The sequence below is a fragment of the Zosterops lateralis genome (assembly GCF_965231275.1).
Source record: "Zosterops lateralis genome assembly, chromosome: 11".
Classification (NCBI taxonomy): domain Eukaryota; kingdom Metazoa; phylum Chordata; class Aves; order Passeriformes; family Zosteropidae; genus Zosterops; species Zosterops lateralis.
The window spans coordinates 5,401,774-5,426,638 of NC_139771.1; the positions used below are offsets into that span (position 1 = coordinate 5,401,774).

At 40.3% G+C, this 24,865-nt stretch overlaps 1 protein-coding gene across 3 annotated transcripts in view; it reads left to right on the plus strand.

The window, feature by feature from the left end:
* IARS1 (isoleucyl-tRNA synthetase 1) overlaps positions 1-24,865 on the plus strand; it is a 98,534-nt gene that overhangs the window by 52,709 nt on the left and 20,960 nt on the right. For all 3 annotated transcript variants that reach the window (XM_083869125.1, XM_083869126.1, XM_083869124.1), the window contains exons 16-26: positions 1,900-1,973; positions 3,081-3,275; positions 8,184-8,270; positions 8,947-9,030; positions 12,402-12,549; positions 15,397-15,517; positions 19,214-19,305; positions 19,636-19,713; positions 20,098-20,219; positions 22,969-23,071; positions 23,195-23,278. In XM_083869125.1, coding sequence (XP_083725251.1) covers positions 1,900-1,973; positions 3,081-3,275; positions 8,184-8,270; positions 8,947-9,030; positions 12,402-12,549; positions 15,397-15,517; positions 19,214-19,305; positions 19,636-19,713; positions 20,098-20,219; positions 22,969-23,071; positions 23,195-23,278 — 1,188 coding nt within the window. The remainder of the gene's footprint in view (positions 1-1,899; positions 1,974-3,080; positions 3,276-8,183; positions 8,271-8,946; positions 9,031-12,401; positions 12,550-15,396; positions 15,518-19,213; positions 19,306-19,635; positions 19,714-20,097; positions 20,220-22,968; positions 23,072-23,194; positions 23,279-24,865) is intronic.

Sequence of the window (24,865 nt, forward strand, 5' to 3'; positions counted from 1 at the left end):
GCTGTCACTAACACTAAAGGTTAAGAAGTCAAGGGAGGAAGACCCATCTTACTTCATCATTTTGGGACCCCACCCTATAAAAAAGACCACCGACCCATTTTAAAAAACAAACTACGCATGCTTAATGGCTTTTTGGGCTAATTACCATACGAAGCGGGGGAATGGGAGGTACCAGAGTTATGAATATGCATTTGTAGTTTGTGTATTCAATACTCCTGTAGATAAAAGACCCTGTGATGATCTGTAAATTGCGCGTGTGTATTTGGGAACGATCCCGCACGCTTCCTGGCGTCGTAATAAACATACACTTTCTAACTTTAAACTGTTAGAGAGTCTGTCCGTCATAGTTGGATATTGGTATTAGATCAATATCCTTAGTTTTTTAATAAATCAGAAGTACTTGTTCAAAAAGCACCAAATAATGAGCAGCTTTTCTCCCAGAGCTTAATGTGAAAGTATATTCAAATACAAAGGTTACTGGAGGTGAGGTAATTGGTGTATCCAAGGGCATTTTTTTACCCATTTCTCTATTAATACCTTTTCTTCCTCCAGCAGTGCTGAACTAAGCACCTGCTGCTGCTCACTTTAGCCTGTGTGTTTACTTATGAGGCCACATGGATGAAGAACAGATCTGAGTTAAAAATAGTTTGTTGGTGAAGATATATTTTTACCTGGTGTAGTTTGTGTGCATTCTGCAGGCTGTTGTACCTGACTGGTGGAATCATTGTCCTGCCTTGCTTCCTTCAGAGAAAAAAAAAAAAAAAAAAAAAAAAAAAAAAAAAAAAAAAAAAAAAAGATAAGCAATGAAAATGTTACATATCCAAAGTACTTTAACAATAGAAGATGGTGATTAGTAATGCAGATCAGCACTTGAATCAGACTGGGAAAATCATGTCTTAAAACCCAAATCAGACTGAGTTTCTGTCTTCTCTGTAATTTTTGGCAGTTTTTTGGAATTAAATACACCAAAGCCTTTCAGTTAGTCACAATTTCCATGTGTATACATATACATGTGTTTAAGACTAGCTACAGGAATTGAGCAATGCTCTGATTTTTTGTACCTTAAGATCAACATACAAGGTTATTTAATGTGAAAAATGTCTGGCCTATTCACAACTTCTTTGTGGTTCTACTTTTAACTCCTTCCCTGGCAGATCTGTCAACCCCTGGCGTTTTTCCAGGGCAATTCTAAATGGGAAGGATGGGATGTGTGACAGCATCTCCAAAATCCAGGCCTGTAGTGCAGCTTGTGGCTCATGAGTCCTGCCAGATGAGAGAGGCCACAGGGCTCTGGGAGGGCTCAGTTTGAGTTAAACCTCAAGCAAAGAAACTTTGCTTTTCTGCTTTCTCATAGAGTTCTTCAGAATCATTGTTTCATGATGTCAGTGCAAATCTAGTGTGGAAATCTGCATTTCTCTTAATAGTGTGTTGATGCAACAAAACGAAGAAAAGTCTTTCTTTGCAACCCCTTTGGTAGCTGTGACAGTTTCTTCACTTTAAATAAAAAGCCTTTAGCATGAACAGTTTAGTCTACCTGGGATGGAACACTTAAGGATGATGGACAGCTTATTTTAGGGGAGGAGCCTGGGATCTGAAATTCCTATTTGTGTAACAATCAGTCATTGAATCTTCAAAGGTTTTTGGTTGTGTCTGGTTTGGAGAAGTCCCAGCCTCCCAAATCCCACATTTTTTGATAACCTGACAAGAGGCTGCTGCATCTTGTAATATGAATTGTATTAAATCAAGGCAGTGGTCTCTAACAGCATTCAAGAAAGGAGACCCTTGTACAAATTTTTTATTGTTTTTTCAGCTATCAACAAGTCTCCGTCTGATATTAAAAAAAAAAAAAAAGCTGCTGTGTGCAAATAACTGGCTAAATTTATTGACTTTCTCCTCCAGGTGGTTTGTATTGGTTCAATGGCAGAGCTGGAGGAGCTGTCTGGAGTGAAAGTCACGGATCTCCATCGAGAAAGGTGAGTCACAGATAGTCTTTACTGGGTACTAGAAATAGATAAGCAGGCATAAAAAAGCCTTGGGAGTTTTTTCCCAAACCTTAGGGTTTTTTTGCTCAAATCCCGAGAAACAGATTTAGGGAATAGAAAAATTGTAACAGGACTTGTGATTAACACATATAAATTTTCTTTTCTTCTGTTGTAAAACACTTGTTGAACACTGTTAATTACGGAGATTGTCAAATGAAATGCTTTGAAGAGTCTTTTTGAAGAGTCATTAAAATGTACTCGGCACTGGTGAGACCAGTGAACTCGAGTGCTGTGTCCAGTTCTGGCCCCTCAGTTTAGGAAGGACACTGAGTGCTGTGTCCAGCTCTGGCCCCTCAGTTTAGGAAGGACACTGAGTGCTGTGTCCAGCTCTGGCCCCTCAGTTTAGGAAGGACACTGAGTGCTGTGTCCAGCTCTGGCCCCTCAGTTTAGGATGGACATTGAGTGCTGTGTCCAGTTCTGGCCCCTCAGTTCAGGAAGGACACTGAGTGCTGTGTCCAGCTCTGGCCCCTCAGTTTAGGAAGGACATTCAGACCCTTGAGCACATCCAGAGGAGGCCGCAAGGCTGGTGAGGGGCTGGGAACACAAACCCTGTGAGGAACAACTGAGGGAGCTGGGGTTGTTTATTCTGGAGAAAAGGAGACTCAGAGGTGACCTTATCAACTCTCCACAACTCCCTGAAGGGTAACTGTGCTCAGGTGGGGTTGGTCTCTTTCTCCAGGTAGCACTGACAGAATGAGAAGACACAGTCTTAAGCTGTGTCAAGGGAAGTGTGGGTTGGATATCAGGAAAAAGTTTTTTGCAGAAAGGATGATTAAAATACTGGAATGGTCTGCCCAGGGAGGTGCTGGAGTCACCATCCCTGGATGTGTTTAAAAAAAGATTGGATGTGGTGGTTTAAAGAAAGATTGGTGCCATGGTTTAGTTGAGGTGTTAGGGCTGGGTTGGACTCGATGATATTGAAGGTCTCTTCCAACCCAGTGATTCTGTGAAACCCAAAACTGCTGTCATCCTAATGTACCAGCATGACATGACCTTGTCCTGACTTGGTGTTGTTTGGGTTGGTGCCTGTCCCCACAGCATTGACCATCTGACCATCCCGTCGCGCTGCGGGAAGGGCGCCCTGCGCCGCGTGCCCGAGGTGTTTGACTGCTGGTTCGAGAGTGGCAGCATGCCCTACGCACAGGTGCACTACCCCTTCCAGAACAGGAGGGAGCTCGAGGAGGCTTTCCCTGCCGACTTCATCGCTGAGGGCATCGACCAGACGCGAGGATGGTAATTCTCTGCCTTTTATTATATCAGGTTATGAAAAGCAGGGAAAACCCTTAAAAATTGGTAGTTGGATGGGAGCAAAAACACAGATCCAATCACTGTGATTAATGCTACGCTCTCCGTTTATTTCATCTAAAATGGCAGGTTATATACTCTTCTAGATAGTTTACAAATACAGATACATTTTCATTGGCATACAGCAGAAAAAGAATGTAAACAGATATTGTTTCACTTGTTCCTTAAGGTGGCTAAAGGGTTCACACTAATAACTATACCTATTAACACCTGGAAACCCCACTATCTCCCATTAACACCTTAATACCTAATTTTAACTGCATCACAGACTTCACCAACTAATTTCTAACTACACCACAGGCTTCACAGGCCTCAGAGTGAGGCCCAGGCTGGGTAGTTCAAATCTTACTCCAAATATAAATCATATCCTCGTTCTCTAAGAAAATCTCCAACAGGTTATCACCCTGTGTCTAACACTTAAGTGCTTTACCATCTATGTGAATAGTTAATATATTTATTTAACAGCATTGTAGCTACAGCTCTGTAGCTCCAGTTTGTGCCTGAGATGTTTTAGTTTTCTGAAATTCTTTTTCCAAAGAATTTTCTGTAAAAAAAGAGACATGTTTTAGTAACCGTAACTTCATTTACATTCTTTTCCCTAAGAGGGACTTCTTCTTGATGTCCCTGTGGTCTGACCAATGTGATTGAAGAGGTTTGTCTTTGTTTCACCAATCGACTTAGTCTGTATAGAGAAGTATAAAAAGAAACGCATCCCGAAATAAAGGAGTCACTTTCAGCTTCTAAAGTCGGAGTCTGTGTCATTGTTGTGTAAAACAGCATCACAACTCCTTTCCTTTGGCCTCTTTGTTCTGCTTAAGTACCTATAAGTACCCAGTAGTTAGTTTCCTAGCAATTTATGGGAAAAATTCTATAAGTAAAAAAGAAACAAATCTAACCCCCAACAATTTAATAATGCATTTACTTCACTACTTTCATATCTTTAATGCTGTACAGATATTTTGACTATTTCTGTACAGATAAGTGCATAATTAGTTTTTTAAGCTAAAACACAAGGTAGTCTAAAGCTTGGTGACAGAAGAGTTGTTGTAGAAATACAGTTATTAGCAAGAAAACTTCCCAGCTTTTATGGAAGACACCATTAGGTAATAGGGCACATCTTTGGCCTGGTAAGGAAAAATCTCAGCAATAGAATGATCACAGAATTTGAGTTATCTACTAGAAAACAGAGCTGCAGTTGAGTCATTTGAAATGGAAGTCAATGTGTTGAGGATTTCAAGTCAATATATAGCCTGGGGATTTTTACCCCAAGATTAAATTTGAACTTTAGGCTTATGTGAGTGCAGAAAAAAAATTAAACCGTATGTTGTTAAGATTGTATAGTTTACAAAATAACCCAAAGTTTTTAGCTGTAAATTACATCTGCTTCTTTCACTCTGGATAAATCCTTTTTAGTCATTGGTGAAAATTTTTCTCTGATTTTCTGTGGTTAATGTTCTCATGCATACTTGTATGCTTACCTACACTTTTAGTTTTAGCATTGCAAAGAGTGTAGTCCGTGTCTGAAGTTTGAGGTTGACTGTGAAAATTGACAGATTAAGATGAATTTTTGTGTTTTCTGGACTTGACAGTGTCCAAGCAGAACTTTTCCATCCAGTAACTTGAGGTAATAGAGCTAAATAAATTCCTCTGGAACACAGTTGGCACTTCCCTTTGCCCACTCCTCCACTCCCCCAACAAACCAAGCAACCAAAGTGGCAGGATGCCAAATACAACTAAATTTCATTATTGGAGTGAAATGTCTTCACTTTCCAACCCCTTGACTGTGATGCAAAAAATTATCTAATACCTCAGTATACAATCAAATACTGTTGGGTAGCAAAAGGAGAATTAATAACTTTCCTTCTTTATTCTTTTTCTCTGGAAAATTTAGAAAACAGTGCTTTTTTTCTTTTTTAATGGAAGAACTCAGGATGAAGACATTTAGTGTGAGCTCTCAGACATGTGTGCCACAGTCAGGGTGCCAGAGGGAGCTTTCCCTTTTCGGTCTGGGGGAGATTGCTTTTTGTTCTTAACATCAGCACAAGATTTCCTGAGAGTCTTACCCAGAGCCAGGTGCGTTTCACCTGTTTGTGGTGGGAAATCCAAACACCTGCCTCAATTCCTGCTGCTCCCACCTTTTCCAGGTTGTTAATGAGCTGGGGCTTTGCTGCCAGCAAGTGTTGGGTGATTTCTAGTAGAGCACTTTTGATGTGTGAGAGACAGAAGGAATTGAAATGTGAGGTCGAAGAGAACAAGGAGCAGGTGAGCTCTGAAGTGTTGAGAGCACAGGATGTGATTTGTATTTGGCACATCCCATACAAAGTGTGAAGATTGAGAATGGAGATTGGTTTTGTGTCAGCTCAGAGGCTGCAGCTGCTGTGAAGTGAGGACTGAGAGGTGGGGAAAGGCTCAAGAGATGCAGCTCTTGTGGCTTCTGGTTCACTCCACAGAAAAGAAGAAAAAATCCAGGGAGACAAGGGGAAAATTAATGTGACAAAGGTGATTGTCCAGGAAAGTGAGGTTTTTGATGACTTTCTGCATGGATGGAGAAATAGCTGAATTACATTTGTTAAAGGACAAAATCTTGGAGTTGGTGGGTTGCAAGACAGTCCAGGCAGAGTGGTAGGAGAGGCCTCTGTATAGGGAAATGTAGCAGGATTTATGGCCGTGGTCAGAATGTGGTGGCCCGCATGGAATTCACAGCTGGAGGCTTTGGCATGAACCACAGGGTCATGAATTTACCCACAGTTGTTCAAGAGCAAAAGGAGAAAAGATGCCCTCCCTGTTTTCTCCTTGGTGGAAAGTAGAGCAAAGGAGTGAAATTCTGTCCATGTTAAGGCTTTTTTACTGTTGTTTGACTGACAGCTGTTTATCTGCAGGGACATACCTAGAAACAGTCTGAGATCTGGTGAATGGAAGGTGAAGCAGCAGAGAAACTGAGCAAGTTTTCAGGAAAAAAATGTGTCTGTGGACAAGATATTTCAAAAATAAGGTGCAGGAAGACACTGCCTTAAAGTATTCAGTGAATGAGGTGAATTTTAAAAGCACAGCCTGAGGAAGAATCAGAAAAGTTCCATCAGAATATGTGGATCACAAGTTTTCAGAGACAGTCTTGTAGCTTTCATCAACTAAGGCACCTCATGCTGAGGCTCTTTGGGTCTAACAATTTGAACATAAAATTTGAGATGTATCCTTGCTTGCATTTTGTCAGTGCCCACAGTCTGCCTGTACAATTTTCCTAATACAGAGAATTAGGAATTCCTAAACAATATTGAAATCTCTCCTAGTTGGTTCTGCTTTGTGCTTTTTACCTGCAAATTCAGATGCTCTAATAGGAGAACTTGTGATCAGTTTGCAGAAACTGTTGGGAGTTTGTCAATGAGAAACTTTTTAGTAAGTACAGAGGAAAAACTTCATGTTTGTAATGGCATTTCAGCCCCGTAGGCTTGAGGTGTCAGTCACCTGAATTAATAGTCAGATATTTGTGTTTAGGGGGTTTCTTAAGAAAGTGAAAAAATCAAGACAGGGATTTTGAATGCGACTGTTTGTGTGCAGGTGGAGCACTAATGGTTAAAATTCATGAAATTAAACTGCAGTTTAATAAAGAGAATTTGTATCCTGCAGTGTGAGCTGAGGTGATTTTGAGAGTTAGGGGCCTGTCTGAGATAAGCATCAGAGTTGTCATGGAAGTCATTAATAAATGCACACAGCAACCTCTGCAGAGGACCCTCAAGTGTCAGAATAATGCTTTTGCAATTATAGGCTGCTTTTTGATAAAAACAACTTGGGAACATACAGATGGATTTTTTTCCCCCCACTGAAGTATTTCTCCACTAAATCTTCATGCAAATACATAGTTCTGAGACATAACCTCCTGTGCCTTATTACAGCTTTTTTATAATCACCTTCCCTTTGAAGGTTGCTAAGCAGTTGTCAGTGTGATGCCTGTTTTGAGCCAGGAAAGCTGTGGCCCACCCTCCAGTTACTTTCTTAAAAGTAATTACCAACAGTGCAGTTCCAGCAGCTCACACATCCCTCCTTTGGTGAAGGCTCTGGCTCCTGAGTGTGAAATTATCACATCATCCTGCACTTCCACTTAATTTCCCAGATATAATCATATATCAGCCTGGGAACAATAGGTGCCTGTGCTTGCTCCAGCACTGATTTCCAAAGTGTCCCAGTTTATAGAGTGACTGTAAACACATCAGATAGAATGGGGAGGAACCACTGCTGCCCTTTGTTGTGGGAACATTCTCTTATTTCCTAGTGATGGCTGATTTAAGCAGGCAGCCACAACCTCCTTCCAGTCAAACCTTTGGCAGGATTGCAAGGAGGCTTCTCCTATCTTTGATAACTTGTTTTTATACTTTTATACTATGTTCCATTGTCTGTCAGGCTGAAAAATACACAATTAACACACAAATACACAAAAGTGTGCTGGTCCTGAGTGCTCTGGTCTTGATTGATCCCGTGCTCACAGGTTTGCAGTAAGCAAATAGGAAACTTGTTCAGGGGCAGAATTCCCTTTTTTGTTCTAAAAAGGGAAAAATGGTGCAGTTTTTTTCCTCATGATCTTCCTAATGCTTCCTATTAGAATTTTTCTGCCTTCCTGGACTAGTAGATCCCAGCTGAGCAAACAACATGATGTGCTTCAAATAGGAAGATTTACTTTCAATAAGCTCCTCTTCTGACTGTGCCACATAAATGTTTCCCAGACTTAAAATTTATCTTTGCTGGAGGAAAGCAGCATAATGAAACATTCATTTTGTAATGAGGACATGCAGGCTTTAGCGTGGTGTATTTATAAAGCGCCATTTGTGTTGTCTCTTGTTTCAGGTTCTACACTTTGCTGGTGCTGTCCACTGCTCTTTTTGGGAGGCCTCCTTTCAAGAATGTCATTGTCAATGGTCTTGTCCTTGCCAGGTTGGTGTCAATCAGCTCTTTCCTGAGCAGGTTTTTAGTCAAAGAATGTTTCAGATAAGACCTGCAAATTGTAAAGGGAATGTGAAATGGACTTTGGGGCTGTTAAGACTTGCCAGGGTGATACCAGTGCTGCAGGAGATAAGAGTGAAAGCTCACACATCCCAGCATCTGCTGCACTGGGGTCTTTCCAGCAGGATTAGTCCTGTATAGAGAGGGAAAATGAGTAATAAGATTAGGAAAGAAATTCTACCTGTTATGCAGAGTAAAGGGGATGATAACTGTAGTTTTAGATGGAATTTAAAGTTAATTATATTTGTTTCCCTTTATTTTCACATGAAGCTTTGCCAGTGGGCTGGAGGGATTGATTCAAAACAAGTGCATCTTTCCTCAGCTTGGGTAGGAAGGACAGATTTCCTGTCCTTAGATTCCTTAGATTTCCTTAGATTTGTAACTTGGGGGCCTCTTGGGTTGGGTTTTGGTTTTTTTCAGTTGTTTTTGTAGGTTCAACAGTCCTACAGAAATGGTGTGCTAATATGAAGATATCTATAATTATGTCTGTGCCACTAGGAATGTACTGGGACAGAAAAATTGAGCTGGATTTGAAGGGTCTTTTTTTTCTTTATCCATGTATTACAAGAGTTCTGGGAATTGATGCCTACACTCTGCTGTTTTCTAGTGATGGCCAAAAAATGAGCAAAAGGAAGAAGAATTATCCCGATCCGATGCACATTGTGAACAGTTACGGAGCTGATGCACTCAGGTGGGATTTCTTTGGTGGCTGTTCAGTGGGATGTGTTGGCTCCCTGCTCATACCAAGAAGCTGCTGGGGGCGGGGGGGGGGGGGCTTGACAATTAGCAGCAGGAAGAAAGTTAATTTTAGAAGCTTTTAGAGCACTGTGACAGAAGTAGCTGCAAGGGTGGATGACTCCAAAGAAGCGGCAGTGGATGCAGTGCCTGTCTCCCTCCCTAAAGCCCAAGGGATCTGCTCTTCCAGCAGTGATGGTCTGAGTGGAGCCAATGAAAATGTGAATAAAATCTTTGGTAACAACACTACAAGGTCACTGTTGAATCATTGGCTTAGAGAAGGGTCTGTGCATAATGCATGAAACATTTGTTTCCAGTTTGCACTATGCATTTTCTAGAGGGAAAGTGTTTTGTTTTTGTGGATGCAAGTGCATAATTTGCACCTAATAGTAGTGGCACCAGAAGAGCAGAAGTGGAGCAGCCTAATATATGTAGATAAATTGTCCTGGTCAAACAGATTAAACACAGTTCAAGTGGTTCATTAAAATTACAGGAACATCTAAAGTAATTACACAGTCACTTGGTACTTTGGCTTAGTGTGCTGGCTATGTGCATCAAGTGGTACCTTGCGGTAAAGGGACATAAAAGACATTTTAGTAACTGCAGGAATGCACTACTTGGGCATTTCTCTAGAGCCCTGTAGTTCTTGTGTCTATAAGAAACCGTTCAACTCTCTCCCATCGTGTGTTACAGCTACACACAGAACTGATGGGCTGAATGGAATCTGAGTGTTTATTTGGGGAAGATGGTTGTTGCTTCTAGCTAATTTAAAAGAATCGATGTGAAGTTCTAATTGTTTCAAGCTTTAGCATTTAACAAACCTAGTACATGTTTACGATGGAGAGTTGGGTAGAGCTCCTAAATCTAATCAAGGCTGCTCTTTACAAATAAACAAGGTGAGTTAGCAGGATAGCACTGAGTTGGTAGCTGCAATAATAAGAGTGAAAAGGGTTGGAGTTACTCATAGTTGAGATTTTTAAATCATAGGTGATGTGTCTGATAAAAAAACCCCAAAAAACAACTGCCTTTTTTATAAACAGACCGAAAAAATTTCAAACACCGGAAGTTACACTTCCATTATTCATGCTTTTGGTTTGGGTTGGTTTTTTTTAATTTCTAAGAAGCTAATTCATTTTTCTGCTAGTGTACTCATTCTTTAATGTCACATTTATTTATACCTACACCCACACAGAGAGTAAAAAGCATTGCAGCCTGGGCTCATTTCTGGAAGGAGCTCTGCAATTCAGTTCTCTGCCTTTTCTGAGGCGCTTGATGTTCTCTGTTTATAGCAAAAGCTACAACTGAGGTTTTTTCCTTGGCACTGTTTCCCTGCAGAGTTACTTTAGCTTTTGCAGTACACAAATATATATGTATATTCTAACTCCAGCTTTGAAGTATTCTCAGCAGTAGCTTGATAAATAGATCAGTGGAAAATATAGATATAAGTTGGTGAAATGAATATGAAATTGAGTAGAAAGGGCAAACAGAAATAACAGCACAGTAAATTTAACAACCCAACTTAAAGCCTCATGAAATTTGAATCCTGAGTGAAATCTGTAAGAAGGAACAAACCAGTTACATTTCAGTATTGCTGAGACCTGGGCTGGAGACCTGTCCAAGCTGAGCTAAGTCAGAAGGAATTTGCTGGTCATGGTATTTCCAGGCCTTTGCTTTCTCTGTCCTGGAGTGAGGATTGCTGTTAGAAGTGAGGAGTTACATCCTCCTCTCAACCTGTTTTTAAAATGCAGAAGAAATAATGCAACAAGCTGCTGGTTTAGAGGGGTGAAGAGGACATTACTTTATTCTCATGCATTGTCAACAAACTCAATAACACTTGCTTGATCTGAGGGAGGTTTTATTTTCTGCCCAGTAGGTAACTGAATGGGTGTAACTAAACTGGTGGAACTCTTGTTTTCTTGTGTGCCTTATTTCTCGTTTCATAAATAAATGTGTCTTTGAATTGGACATTGAGGAAATTGCTCTTTTAACACTTAAATGTTGTAAGGTAGGGTAGGGCTGCTTTATTAAACAAACAAACAAAAAAACCCTAAAAACAAAACTACAACACCACTAAACTGTGGCACATAAATAATTGTGATAGGAGGAAGTTGTGGTTTAAGGATAGACTTGAATTATAGTTTCATTTAAGGACTTACTAGTTCATTGCCATTAATTGTTCTGTACTTCTGTGAGTTTATAATTTGGATTCAGGTATGAATTCACTTGGGTGATCTTTGGGGTCCATTCCCACCCAAGCCATTCTATGAATCTGTGTTTAAAAATGGTTTGGTTGTTTGTTGTTTTTGTTTGTTTGTTTAAATCCAGTACTGAAAAAGCCTATTACTGTCTGTTTATTCTGGCAGCTCTATTTTTATCTATTAGTTTTAATGCAAGAAGCCCTCTCTCCTGAAGAATTTATGGTCTGATATTTTTGAATGTGCTGTGTCAAAGCCCATTAAGATTTTAAAGCCTCCTAAAGGAAGTGTCTGTAAAGTTATATTAGTTTAGAATCATAATTTTAAAAGTTTAAAGGTGTGAGAAAATGGGTTGATAAATTTGGATTGAAAAATGCCACAATCCTTAAAACAAAAAAATGTCTGGTTTGGTTTTCATATTTGGAAAATGAAATTAAGTGTATCTAAATCAAGTTTGTATTCAAGTTCTTTTGATACCTGAGTAAGGCCTGGTTTCTCTTTGAGTTAACTTGATAGATTCCAGTTTATTTCTGAAGACAGAATGTTTATTTGGGAAAGAAGGTGGGATGAAGCATAAAGAGTTTTTTTTTAACTCATAGACAGCAAAGAAGCTGAGGGACATTTCTGTCCCTTGTATAAATAGTTGGTGTCACCTGGATCTTCTGCTTTGGTCCCTCAGAGCTGCCTCTGGAGCTGAGGCACATTTGTATTGTAGGAAGTACATCCTTTGTTCCCTTTTGGGGCTGTCTTTCTTGAACATGTTGATTTCTCCTCTTTCCCTTGGGTTTGCCTGTTTTGTTTTGCTCCTTAGTTCTGCCAAAGCTTTTTGTAATTTAGGAGATGAACAAGATTGAGTAGAAAGTTACTGGGCAATGCTTAAGGAATTCAAAATATTACCAAAACAATAGGTGCCATCCTAAAGATGAACCATGTAACCTCTGCTTGTTTTATACTGGGATGGCATCTGAGCATGTGTTAGCACTTCAGTTAACTTCCAGAGTAGAAAAGAAAATTTTAATTCAAATTCTGTATTTTCTGTATTAGAAAAACTCCTGTAGCAGTTACTAGTAAATGGTTTTGTGTTCAGTTTGTGCAGTTTTAAGCTTTGAAGTCTTGTGCTCTTATTTTGCAGGTTGTACCTGATCAATTCTCCCGTGGTGAGAGCAGAAAACCTGAGGTTTAAGGAGGAGGGAGTGAGGGATATCCTGAAGGATGTGTTCCTGCCCTGGTACAACGCCTATCGCTTCCTGGTGCAGAACGTTCAGATCCTGCAGCACAAGGTGCCCACCTGGGGGCTGAGGGCAAGGGATTCTCTGCTTCTTCAGGGTTACAGGGAGTCAGCACTGTAGGGAAATTCAGATTGGAGGGGAGGTCTGGACTCTGGAGGTCATCTGATCTTTACCTCCTTGGTCTAAGTTAGATCAGGTTCTATATTATACTTGCTCTTAATTTGTTATTTGCTGTTTGTACCATGCTTTATAAAGTTGTAATCACCTGCATCTTTCTCTTCTTGACTAAGTCTATTAAATAGAAAGGACAAGAGAAGGGTAGGGGACTGCCAAGACGTGACAGCTCTCATTTCTCAGATTGGAGTGCTGTTGAGTCACTTTTATTTCACATCAGTGGGATGCTGCTGCATTCAGACTTGTGAAATTGGAGGTCCACACCTGGTGTTTGTGGGGTCAGGACACACTGGGCAATCCTACTGCTCCTCACACCCTGGGAACACCAGTTAAGGCCTCATGTGCTGGAGGGGATCTTCTGACATGTCCTAAACTTGGCTGGCTTTTCCTGGTGCTGTTTCCAGAGCAGTTCCCACTGATCCTGCCTTAGTGCTGCTGCTTTTGCTTTGCTCTTCCTCTGTGTGGTGTGGCCAGCACAGCTCCAGTGCAGGGGGATCTGTCCCAGGGGGGATCTGTCCCAGGAGGGATCTGTCTGGATCTGTCCCGGGGGGGATCTGTCCCAGGGGGAATCTGTCCCTCAGGTTCTGGCACTTGGGCTGCAGGTTTCTCTGCACTGAGATCAGTGCCAGCACCACACAGACTGAACTTGAGCAGAACTGCAGATCAGTCAGGAAAGCTATTTTCAGTGGTGGCTGCTGTGACAGTTTCTTGAGCTAACTCATTTACAGGAACTTTAATTATGAATCTGCATTAAAATGCTTAACTTGGGAATACTCAGTCCTGAATACATTAGCCACAGCAAGGAGATGATCTTCTGTAACATGACAGTAATTTAAAAAAAGTTCTATTTAAATGCAACTTAGAAAAACGATTCAGAAATGGGATGGAAAGAAAGGCAAATCACAAAAGCAATAATGCCTTAGACTTGTAGGTTACATTTGAAGTCTACTAAAAATGCTGGATGAGTGACAGGAGTTTCTACACTTCCAGTGTGAAAGCAAGATTAAAATTTCTTTCTTATAGTAATTTTTCATTAAAATTGAAGATTTGATGTGTATATTGTATAGTTTCTATTGAAACCAATTTTAATCTTTCAGCTGAAATTAATGACAGCAGGTTTAGTGCAGGCCTCTATGGGAGAGAGGAAGCTAATGAAAATTCCAAACCTTGTACTGCACGTGCAGTTGCAGTGGCAGCCTGGTCACTGTGGAGAGCTGTCATTTGAATCAATAAAAGCAGCTGAATTCACAGATCAGTACAGTAAACAGATGACTTAAAGCAATTGGGTTTATCTGGTTTAGCAACCTCTTTGGGAAAGAAAATTTCCTAACTCCAGATCCTAATATTTAACAAGTCTTTTTATTTAGGATCCCTAGACAGCATTCATCAGACAAACTTAGATATTACCCCCAAAATACACTTTATCCTTTGTGACCTTTGAGTTGTCTAAAGTGACTTTTTTTGCTGTGATCCCATTAAATCTTGGAATGTTAGCTCAACTGAGGATGGAAAACCCCAGTGGAAAATCCAGGTGCTTAAGGAGATAGGTTTGTTAATTCAGTAGATGGATTTTCTAAATAGCTAAATCCTTCCTGTGCACCATATTTGGTAAAAGAATGTGCTATTGGAGGTGATAATGCGTAAATTAGATTTCATGGATGGGTTTAAGCAACTTCTTCATTGTGTTCTCTTTCCTGCAAGAGAGAAAGTAAATCCCAGTGTCCTGGATCAGGTATAATAGTGATTTAATGCTTATTGTAATTGCCCTTTTAATTCTAGTTGGTTAATGACTGCTGACCTCACACTGGGATTGCTCTTCTGCATTTCTTTCCTATGAATCTTCTCCTTTGTACTGTGAAAATGGATCTGTAGTTTCTGGGTTAAATAATCCAAACAGAATTTTTCATCTGGACTCTTAAGTGAAGAGAAAATCTAAAGGCTTTTAAAACCAGCTGTTAAATACTGTTTGTAAATTAAAACAAACAAACAAACAAACAACAAAAAAAAAAACCACAAACAAAACAAACAAACAAAAAACCCCAAAAAAACCCCCACCGCAACAAACCCAAACCCTTTTTCCAACCTTTGTAAGAATGTGGGAAAGAGTCAGAGCAGGCACAGACATGGTCTTGCTTACAAGGCCCTGCAGAACCAGCAAAGTGATGCCATTTCTCAAATGGCTGCGAACATCAGTGCTCCAGAAAGCAGCAAAAATGCCCTGTGTGCATTTGATGGATGCTAGAAATTCCATTCCACCTGTTTGTTGAGGTTGCTGCATTCATCTGTGGTTTAATGTGTTGAAATTGTCGCATGTTCTTAAAAAATTAATGGACTTGTTTCTAGGCCTGATAGTCTTAGTAAATTCCTTCGAAATGCCTCAGTTCCTCCTGGATGAAGGAGCTGTGTAAATTCAAGGATCCAGCCCTGTGTCTGGAGCTCACCTTGCACACAGGGAAAGGTTTGGTCCTGCTTTTGATCTGCTTTAACAGGCCCAAATCACCATCCTTTATCCTTTGCAGATAAAGGTTGTGGTGAGGCAGCAGTGGGAGACAGGTTTTCCACAGGTCTTACATATCTGTGTCTGGAATTTAATGTTTGTTGGTAGGAAACCAGTGTGTAACTCAGGGAAAATGCCAAAATAATGGTGACTGACAGGTAATTTGATATAGAGGTTTGGTTATACACCCTGATGACTTGGAAATGTGCTTTGTGTTTTGATGATAGGATGAGGGGAGAGAATTCCTTTACAATGAGAACACTGTTAAGGAGAGCAATAACATCATGGATAAATGGATTCTTTCTTTCACCCAGTCCCTCATCCAGTTCTTCAAAGCTGAAATGGCAGGTATGCATTTTTGCTCAGGGGGTCTGGGGGTGTTTCATGTTTTATTGCAGAACTTGACTTTCCCTACAGAAATTCCCAAATTCATTAAAGACTTTGATAAAAGGAAGGAAATCTTTAACGAGCTGCCATAATCCATGGAATGCTTCTTTCATGGGTGTTAAGTCAGATTTTGCTATGCTTGTTCATGAGATTTCAAAAAGTGATGAGGCTTTTTTTGTCACAGCTAATCCTGTGTGCTCAGTGATGGAGCTTGTTGCTGTAACAACGTCTGCTGCAGTGCTTGGAGCAATTAATAACATTATAATAGTCACTGAAAGACAGCAGTGAAAAGGAAGCCAAATAGAATTTGGAGAAGCTCTAAAAAAAGGGATAAAATGGGCAGTGTTCAAGTCAGCTGAACAAAATAATTTTGAGAGGTACATGAACACTGGCAATAAATTCTTCTGGTATAGTTCCACAGAGAGGGTTTCTTTGGAATCATGCTGTGGGAGTGTGTGCAGCAGAATGGTACTGGGAGAGCTGTAAGAAGATATTGTCCAGGTTTTTTTTTCCTGCTTGTTTTCCTTTTCATCATCTCACACCTCTTGATTCTCACAGTACATTGGGACACTTAATTGCAAAGAGGAGATGCTGCAAGAACCCCCTGAAGTAGTTGATAAATGTGTAGTTGATAAAGTCACCATTGGATTTGAAGAGGTTTAGGTGCATTTGAGGACGCTGGAAGCCCAGATATTGGACAGAAGGTGGCTTTGGCCATTTTTACTCCTGTTCATGAATAAACAAATAACTCCCCTCAATGCCTGTGATCTTAAGTTGCCCTCAGAAAAATGTTTAGAAGCCTTGGGCATGGGAAGGAAGGTGTTAGGTGGGATAACAGATGATAAGGCAATAGCTAAATGGCAGATGTGAGTTCATGAGGACACAGGACAATCCTGCACTGCAGTCATCTCTTCCTTTCCCCCTCTGAGTGATGTGATGATCACTCTCACCAAGACCAGTCCAGGGAGTTTATCTTGCTGTGAAAGGTAAACCAGGGCATTTGATACAAGCAGAGTTCATGTGAGCTCATCTAAGAACGTTTCATTAAAGGAAGAAAGAATCCTCAAGCTACCCAGCCCAGCAGTATGATAAAAGCTGGCTCTCATTGATGAAAATGTGGCTTCTTCCTGCAAGTTGTTATCTTTGAAATTTGATGGTACTTTGTGTTGAGTTTCATGTGTTGCCAAGCAGAAATAAGCAGAGCCCATGCAAGTTTATGTGGTACATGTAAAGAGGAAAACACTCTGAGGGACAGCAGAAAATTCATTTGTGACTTTGTGAACCTGAGGTCTTGGATCAGTGCATGGTTTAAACAGAGAGATTTGTAGGAAGGTGAAAATGGGGCTAGAAACTTTAATTATCTGCTCTGGATTTCTGAGAGGAAGATGAAGCTGACAAAAATGGATGTGTCAGTGACCATCTTTACAAAGCAAGAAGATCTTTCCAAGCAAGAGAAGAAAGTTGCTGTTGGCAAATGACAGTGCCAAGACTCCCAAGGCAGCAGTGTTGGTATTCAATGCTGTTGTCTTGTGTTAGATGAAGATAACATCATGTGCTCATCAAATGAGTGGCAGTCTCATTTGGAGGGGATTAATAAACAGATTTTTTCAATTTATTTTTCTGCATAAACTCTGGATTCAGTCAGGCAGATCTTAATGAGATGCAGCAAATTTGTGTACTGTGACATGACACTCTAATCTCTTTTACAAACCTATTTTGGGATTTTTTTTTTTTTTAAGTTATTCTACTTCATATCACTTCAAGTAGGAAAAATGTCAGGGGGAGACAAGGGAAGATTATAATGGTGATTGATACTGTCAAATGCTCGATAAAGGAGATAATAAAAATAAAAATTACTGCAGCTGGAGGTCCTGGGGTGTAAGAACACACAGGTTTGAAACTGGCAGTGCTGAGGAGACCCCACTGACCAGGGAAATGCTGCAGCTGGGCTCTCCTTCTTCCATTTCATTCAGTGTCTTTCAGAGTGGAGCTGAATTTTACACCCATTTCCTGCCACTGGAAAAATGTTTCCATTAAGTCCAATTTATGGTAATTCTGCCCCAGTTTCTGCTAGGACTTGGAGAGGTGGCAGTGCCAGCCCAGGTGGGGCCATTGTGGGATTGACCTCACCTGAAGGGGCTCAGCCTGTGCCCCCTCCAACTCTGGGGTGCTTGAGAGAGCCTGGAAAAACTGCAGAGAGGGGGAACATCTCTGCTGCTCCTGCGTGGGGACAGCTTTGCCTCCCAGGATTGTGTGCAACTGCAGAAGAGGAGGCCCAGCCCCATTCCCAATATTCATGGAAAATGGCACAAGTTACATTGTGTTGAAACCTGATGTGTTTCGGGGATGTTAAAATTCTGTATTAAAAATCAATAAGCCTTATTAGGCTTTTATTTTCTCCTGAAGTGCCCAATACAAGCACTTACTTTAGTAAAGCATCTTTTCTCCTGATGACTGAAATGAAAACAAGTGTGAAGTGTCTCCATGTACATCCACATCTTTTTCCTGACTCACAAAAAAAGCAGATCTCACGAATTGGTTACAGCTATTGAGAACAGAAATGCATTTTTCCAGGCTAATATTTTATTTCTTGTTAAAGATACACTGTCCCTGAAGGGAGGGATTTTTGGTGATTTTAAAATTTGTTTATAACAGGTCTCCTAACTGAGGAATGCATAGCTAGAGGAAAGGTTAGGATTTTTTTAAGGATACAAATTCCCCAGTAAATAATGTCTTCCCCAGTATGGTGTGGATCTTCTGGGTGTTTTGTTTTTAGGTTTAAATCCCAGCTCTCTGCCTTTAAAAACACTTCTGCTTTACAAAACACAGTGAAAAGCGTGGTGGAGCTTTTAAAGCCACAATCCATTTACTCAGTAGCTGCTTGATTAATGAAACTGCTTCAGAATGGAGCTCAAGAAGCTCTTGGCTTTTAGAGAAGTTAAATACAAGTTTTCCCTTAGCAAATTGAGTCCTGTGTAAGGTCCATCCCCCTTATCCCCCCAATCTCCTCAGGAACAGCTGAAATTTGTTTCCCGGTTGTGTAGGGATGTTGGTGATGACCTTGGTGCTGGCAGCTTTCCATGATTTCAGAACTTGACAATACAGATCTGTTTCTCTTACTTCATCAGTCTTGCTGCTACTTCACATTTTAGCTTACCCTGTTACTTAGAAAAATAGTGAAAAACTGTAATTAATATGGAGAGACTTGGTTTGAAGTAGGTGTCTCATTTTAAATCTGCTGAGGTAAAGGAGGAAGCATTGGCAGTAATTAAGAAAATTTTGTTTTCTGGTTGGGCAGTAATTTCTGTTCAACTTGCAGTGTCTTGGCTGTGTTTGCAGCATGTGCAAATGGAGGATTTGCCCAATCCCCTGCCATTAATAGTCTCTTAGCCACTATCCTCTTTACCAGTCAGATAAAAGCATAAGGCTCCTGAAATGTCTGTTTGTGTGGGATTAGGGAAGCAATTTGGGAAAGGGGAATGTGTTTGTCTTGAGCATGAGAGTGGTGGCTGTGCATATTCCAAATACAGTTGTAAAATGCTCAATATTTAGTCACTTTTTGGAGCTTTCTGCTGTGTTTTAACAGCAGGACTGTAAATGCCGATGTGGTTTCTGAGAGAGGGGCAGATTTGACCTGCAGGACCGTTTCCCTTGCAGCTTACAGGCTGTACACGGTGGTGCCCCGGCTGGTGAAGTTTGTGGATGTTCTGACCAACTGGTATGTCCGAATGAACCGCAGGAGGCTCAAGGTAGGGATCAGCTGCTGCACTGGCAGCAAGGGCCTGGCACTCCCTGCTAATGGGATTTGTGGCAGCTCCACACAAGATCTTGGCTTTAAATGCTGTCACTTTGTGCCTGGGAGTGGCACAAAACTTAACTGTTTTCTCTCCTCTCTGCTTTATGGGAAAAACCAACCAAAACCCCCAATCATGATGTTGTATTTGCTCATGGAATTGAACAAAGTTGATACAGTCTGGAAAACAAGTGTATCGTATTAACATAGGAAACTTTTGAAGCCTATTTAAGTGCATTTCCTGATCCTAAAATCACTTTTTTTTTTTTGTGAATTCTTCATTCAGGGTGAGAATGGGACTGAGGACTGCATTATGGCCTTGGAAACTTTGTTTAGTGTCTTGTTCTCTATGTGCAGACTCATGGTAAGGGAATTAATTACACCCCACTCCCAATTACACTTTGAAGCAGTTAATGTAAAAGCATCTTTATGTAGCATTTTCCATCCTTCCCTTTTATTTGCTTATCTGCCCCATGGTAGTAAAAAGAAGGCCTGTGTCACCTGATTGATAAGGACGCATTATAATTTCTTCCCTGATGCCCAAAAATAACATTTAAATATCAGCCAGGAGGTAAATAAGTAGTATGAATTCCGTTATTTATTTCAGCCTGCATTTTGAATAACATCCCAGTTGCAGACACTGTGTAAGCATTGTTTTTGCTGAACTGTCCTTATGTAATTCATGGTGTTACTGATTCATAATGTACAAGCAATAAAAGAAAGCTGCTGATTGAATGCAACATTACAGGCACCATATACTCCATTTATCACTGAACTGATGTACCAGAATCTGAAAACACTCATTGATCCAGCCTCAGTCCAGGAGAAGAACACTGAGAGCATCCACTACCTCATGCTTCCCCAAGTCAGGTAAGAGGCAGCTCTGAGATGGCAAAATTGAGGTTTGATTGGTTGTTGGGGGATTTTTGGTTATTTTTGGGGTTTAGAGATTTTTTTTTTTTTCCTTTGTTTGTTTGTTTGTTTGTTTGTTTGTTTGTTTTTTATTTCCCGTAACATTGCTCCCTCACTTGTGTTTAAAACTGCATAACAAGAAACCAAACTGCTTTGATAATGTAAATATTCCGTAGTCTGTGAAGAGACATTAGGATGCTAGTGAACATGTTCTTTTCTATGAGCACAGTGTGTTTATATTTTGATAAAGATCTGAGGAATTTTGGTCTCTTTGCTGTAGGAGAACATTTCCCTTGCAGTACACTTCACACTCCACCCTCAATTTTAGCTGGGAATTTTCCCTCCATATTTAGGCAGTAGATATGTGTTAGCTTAAAGGACTAGAGATAGGAAGGAAAGCAATTAGGAGGAATGCATGTTTCCAATTCATAATATTTTCTTGTGGTGAGCAGGAATATAATTTTTTTACTCCTCAAACTGTGTGAATTGGCTCAAAGCTGTAATACCTAACTGTGAAAGGCCCTAAAGGATCAGAGAGATCACTGGTATTGCAGTGGATTAAGTTCCTGCATTTAGTTCCTGCAGCACTGTCTCTCTGGGTATCTGAAAAGAAGAGAAAAAACTTCCCTTCAGTGTTGCAGCTCAGTGTGAAAACCCTCAAGGACAGGGGACCTGACCTTGATACTTTCCAGTTTAAAAATTTAAACCTTCTCTAATGGTGTATCTTTTTATGGCTGCTGCATGCTTTGAGGAGGGTGTGTGGTCTTTGTGAGAGCTTTAATAGTGAGAGTTATTGCAACAGGGAGCTGGAGATTGACATAATGATGGTGCTGATTTTCTGTTCCCTGGGCAAGTGCTGTGAAGAATATGTAATCAAGGAATGCCACCCTCATCAGGGAGCTGCCAGGAATAGGTTTGGGCTCCTGTAGAAAGGAGTCAGGCAAGGATGGGGAGTTGTTTGCAGGGACTCAGTTCAGGCATGGACACTTAGCACAAGCACTGAAAAGTGCCTTAGTCACTCTTCACTGCAGTAAGTGTTGACATGCTGCTGCATCATGCACATGTGGTATGCATTTGAGGCTTGCACCACTTTTCTCTGTATTGCATTTTGTTTGGGTTTTTGTCTGTTACTAGTTTGTGGAGTTTATTGGATTCCCTGAATATCAGTTGTTCCCTTGTCCCATAGAAAAAAACATTTTCAAATTCAGAGTATTGGTGGAGTTTCATCTGGAGTTGCAAAGCACATAATTGTATTTACTTTGGAAGTTTTCTGATACAGCATAAGGACAATATTGTCAATTAATAGGAAGAGAGATTTTTGGATGCAGTTACACTAACACCACTTTACCAGTATGGTGAGTACAGATAAAGCTGAAAGATTTGGCCACTCTCACAGCTGAGCTTAACTCAACACCTGTGTTAAAACCCCACCGAGGTCGTGCTCAGTTGCTCAGTGTCTGAACAGATGGATTGCATTACATTTTGTGGATTTGCATTCACTCTTTGAAAAACACTCTCATGTTGTTCAGTGATGTTGAAATACTGCCACATAATCCTGTATGAAGCTTTCTGAGAGTGAAATATTCCATCTTGTAATTTCCACGTTTCCAAATTGGTGGAGAATCATGCTCAGGGACTGATTTTTGGAAGAATAAAAGCTTCAAAAGAGGTAGAACCAACTCAAAGCCTTAATGCTGCAATGGGCATATTTCAGTTGTAAGTTTTGCTTCACCAGCTCTGTTTTTCTGGCCAGTCCTTACTGGAGTTGTGGTTTTCATCCCAGTACTTCTGCTCCTTATGTGTTCATTTCATTTTATTCATATCTGTCTTTTTAACCAATACCTCTTCTCTTGCTTTGATACCTGAGTGGTTTTAAAGGAGCTGCCCAATTAGTGCAGCTACACAACAAATCAGGAAAACCACATTATCAGAACATTTTGTTGTTTGTACATTTGAAACAAGATGGAAATGTCAACTGCCTCAAAAAAAAAACAACAAAAAAAACAAAACACATAACAAAACAAAAAAACAACAAACAAACAAACAAAAAAACCCAAAAGAACAAAACAAAACAAAACAAAAAACCCAAAAAACAACCTCAACCAAAAAAAAAACCTGCCAAAAATTCAACCCAGATCCTCTCCCCACCCCCAAATAAATGCCAAAAGGTAAAAAGAAAACCCAACTCTGCCTTCCCTCAAAAAATGGAAGAGTGTTAAAAATTACTGAGCCGGGAAAGATCTTAAAACTCTAAAACATCAAGCTCAAATATCTGCAATTTCTGAAAAAGATGATAAATGGAGATCCAGTGAATTGTTGTTACAGGGAATTCATTGTTGCTTTAAGTACTCTATTTATAATATCTTTCTGCATCTTCTTCTGATATTATTAATGTAAATGGTACTTTTTATTGGCTATTACTAGAATAGGTTGCATGACTCAATCCTCTGCACCTTGTGAGAGGTGCTAACAAAAGATGTAAAAATAGCACTGGTATTTGTTTTCAGCATGTTATTTCCTCCTCATCTTCTCCACAAAGAGAGGAAAAGCCTGTTTGTTCATTTTTTAAATTGCCCCAACCAGGGCATAATTGTGTCTGTTGCAGGAAATGTCAGAGAAGAGGGTGGGGGAAAAAAAAAAAAAGGTTTTCAGTCTGCTCAAAGAAATGTGATGAAAATGAAGCAATTATGTTTCCTTTCTAATCTAGGGAGGATCTCATCGACAAAAAAATTGAGAGTGCCGTTTCTTGTTTGCAGTCTGTGATTGAGCTGGGACGAGTTATCAGAGACAGAAAAACCATCCCAGTCAAGGTTAGAGCTCCTCACATCTCCTGTCATACCCTGGGAATGTGTAACAGCTTTGTGACTTTGAGATAAACCTGGGGAAACTGAAGAGTTAACTTTCTGCTTTGGGTTTTTTTTTTTTCCCCCCAGTATCCTTTGAAAGAAGTAGTTGTTATCCACCAGGATCCAGAGGCTCTGGAAAACATCAGAGCTTTAGAGAAGTACGTACTGGAGGTAAGAACAGCATGTTTGAGGGGATAGTGGCTCTTGGTCAGCTGAACAGCCTTCCCTGTTGACCATATGAACAACTCACAGGTGGAATGATTTTCCAGGAGCGCTGTTATGAAAGGGGATATCAGTGGGTGATGTGCCAGAGTCAGTTTAGTGTTGCGAAATACTTAATCCTACAGGCTGACTGAGAGACTGTTAGAATCTGACCCGTTTGCATTCTCTAAAGCCACGAAATCCATCTTCAAGGATCAGTGACACAAAATTCTTGTTCTGTTCCCAGTAAGCACTGACGGTGCAGGATCTGAGGGGTTTTTCCCTTGTGCCCCTTATTCTGTGCCTGTTCTTGGCAGCTTAAAGGTTCTTTCTTCCCTTCAGTGAGGTTTCTGTAACAGCAGATCTGCTCACATGCTGAAAATATTCTGTCATGTCGTGGTTGAAGTTGCCATTGTCAAGATCAGCTGCTTTACCTTAACAAAGAGAACAAAAAAGTGCATCTTCCCCAGGAGGATCAGCTCACCTCAATTGTCTTGGTGAGGGCAGCCATGCCAGTCTGGGAATTGAGGAGATGAAGCACAGGAGGACCTCTGACACTTGTGTTATGTATAATTCCAGCAACACCAACCTTCCCCAAGCTTAAATACACATCTGTGGCAAATCTCTAAAAATTCTGCTGGGGGAATGAGCACAACTCAGGAAGTCACAGCTCAGTGCACAGGACCTCTGCATCAGTGCTGTATGCTGCTTGCTTTTAGTTACTGTGGGAGTTAAATGCTTAAGAATTGTTCACTAGAGGGATTTTAATTTAAAAAATAGTAATTGATTTGCAAGTGGGACTGTAAAGCATTTCTGTCATGTTACCTTATTGATTATTGCTCTTAGACTTGGCAGTTATGATCCCTCTCTTCAGAATTGCTGTTACTATTAATTATAATTCTTTCAATATCTGAATCTCTTCAACAGCAGAATTCTGTGAAATTTAGGCTAATGTCTGTCCCATTTTTTGGATCTGAAAAATGAATTTGTAGATTGTAGAGAATCCAGTTTCAAGGGAGATAAGGTTTGCTTCCTCAAATCACTTCCAAAAGATTAGTTGCTAAAATTTGTTGTCAGCTTCTACAGCTAATGAAAGATAACAAAAGAAGCTAAAAGTTTTTCAATTATCATGTAATTGGATTGAACATTAGTATGTTTTGATTTGTATTCCTTTGCTGCTGCAGACAAAAGTCTCTCTTCTGGAGAGATGAATTAAAACAAACTCAGATGGCTTTGTGGAAGCACAAACACAAAGTACTGTCTGTTGTCCTGGTTTTATTATGTGTCTTAAAATTCAACAAGCTGCTGCTGGAGCTTAGTGTGTGTTTTATTGTACTGCATGGCAATCAATCCTGTTGTTTACTGGATGGTGCAGAGCTAAAGAGGTCAGTGATTACAGGCAGGCTGGGCAGCATTGCTTGGGCTGCATTTGCAGCTTTGTTCATCAACCTCCTGCCTATTCAGAGCTTTAGAACCATCAGTGATTGCCAGGAGTAAATTTGCAGATGCCAGAGGTAATGGGTAAGGAGAATTACACCATTTAATTTCGTGTAGTTG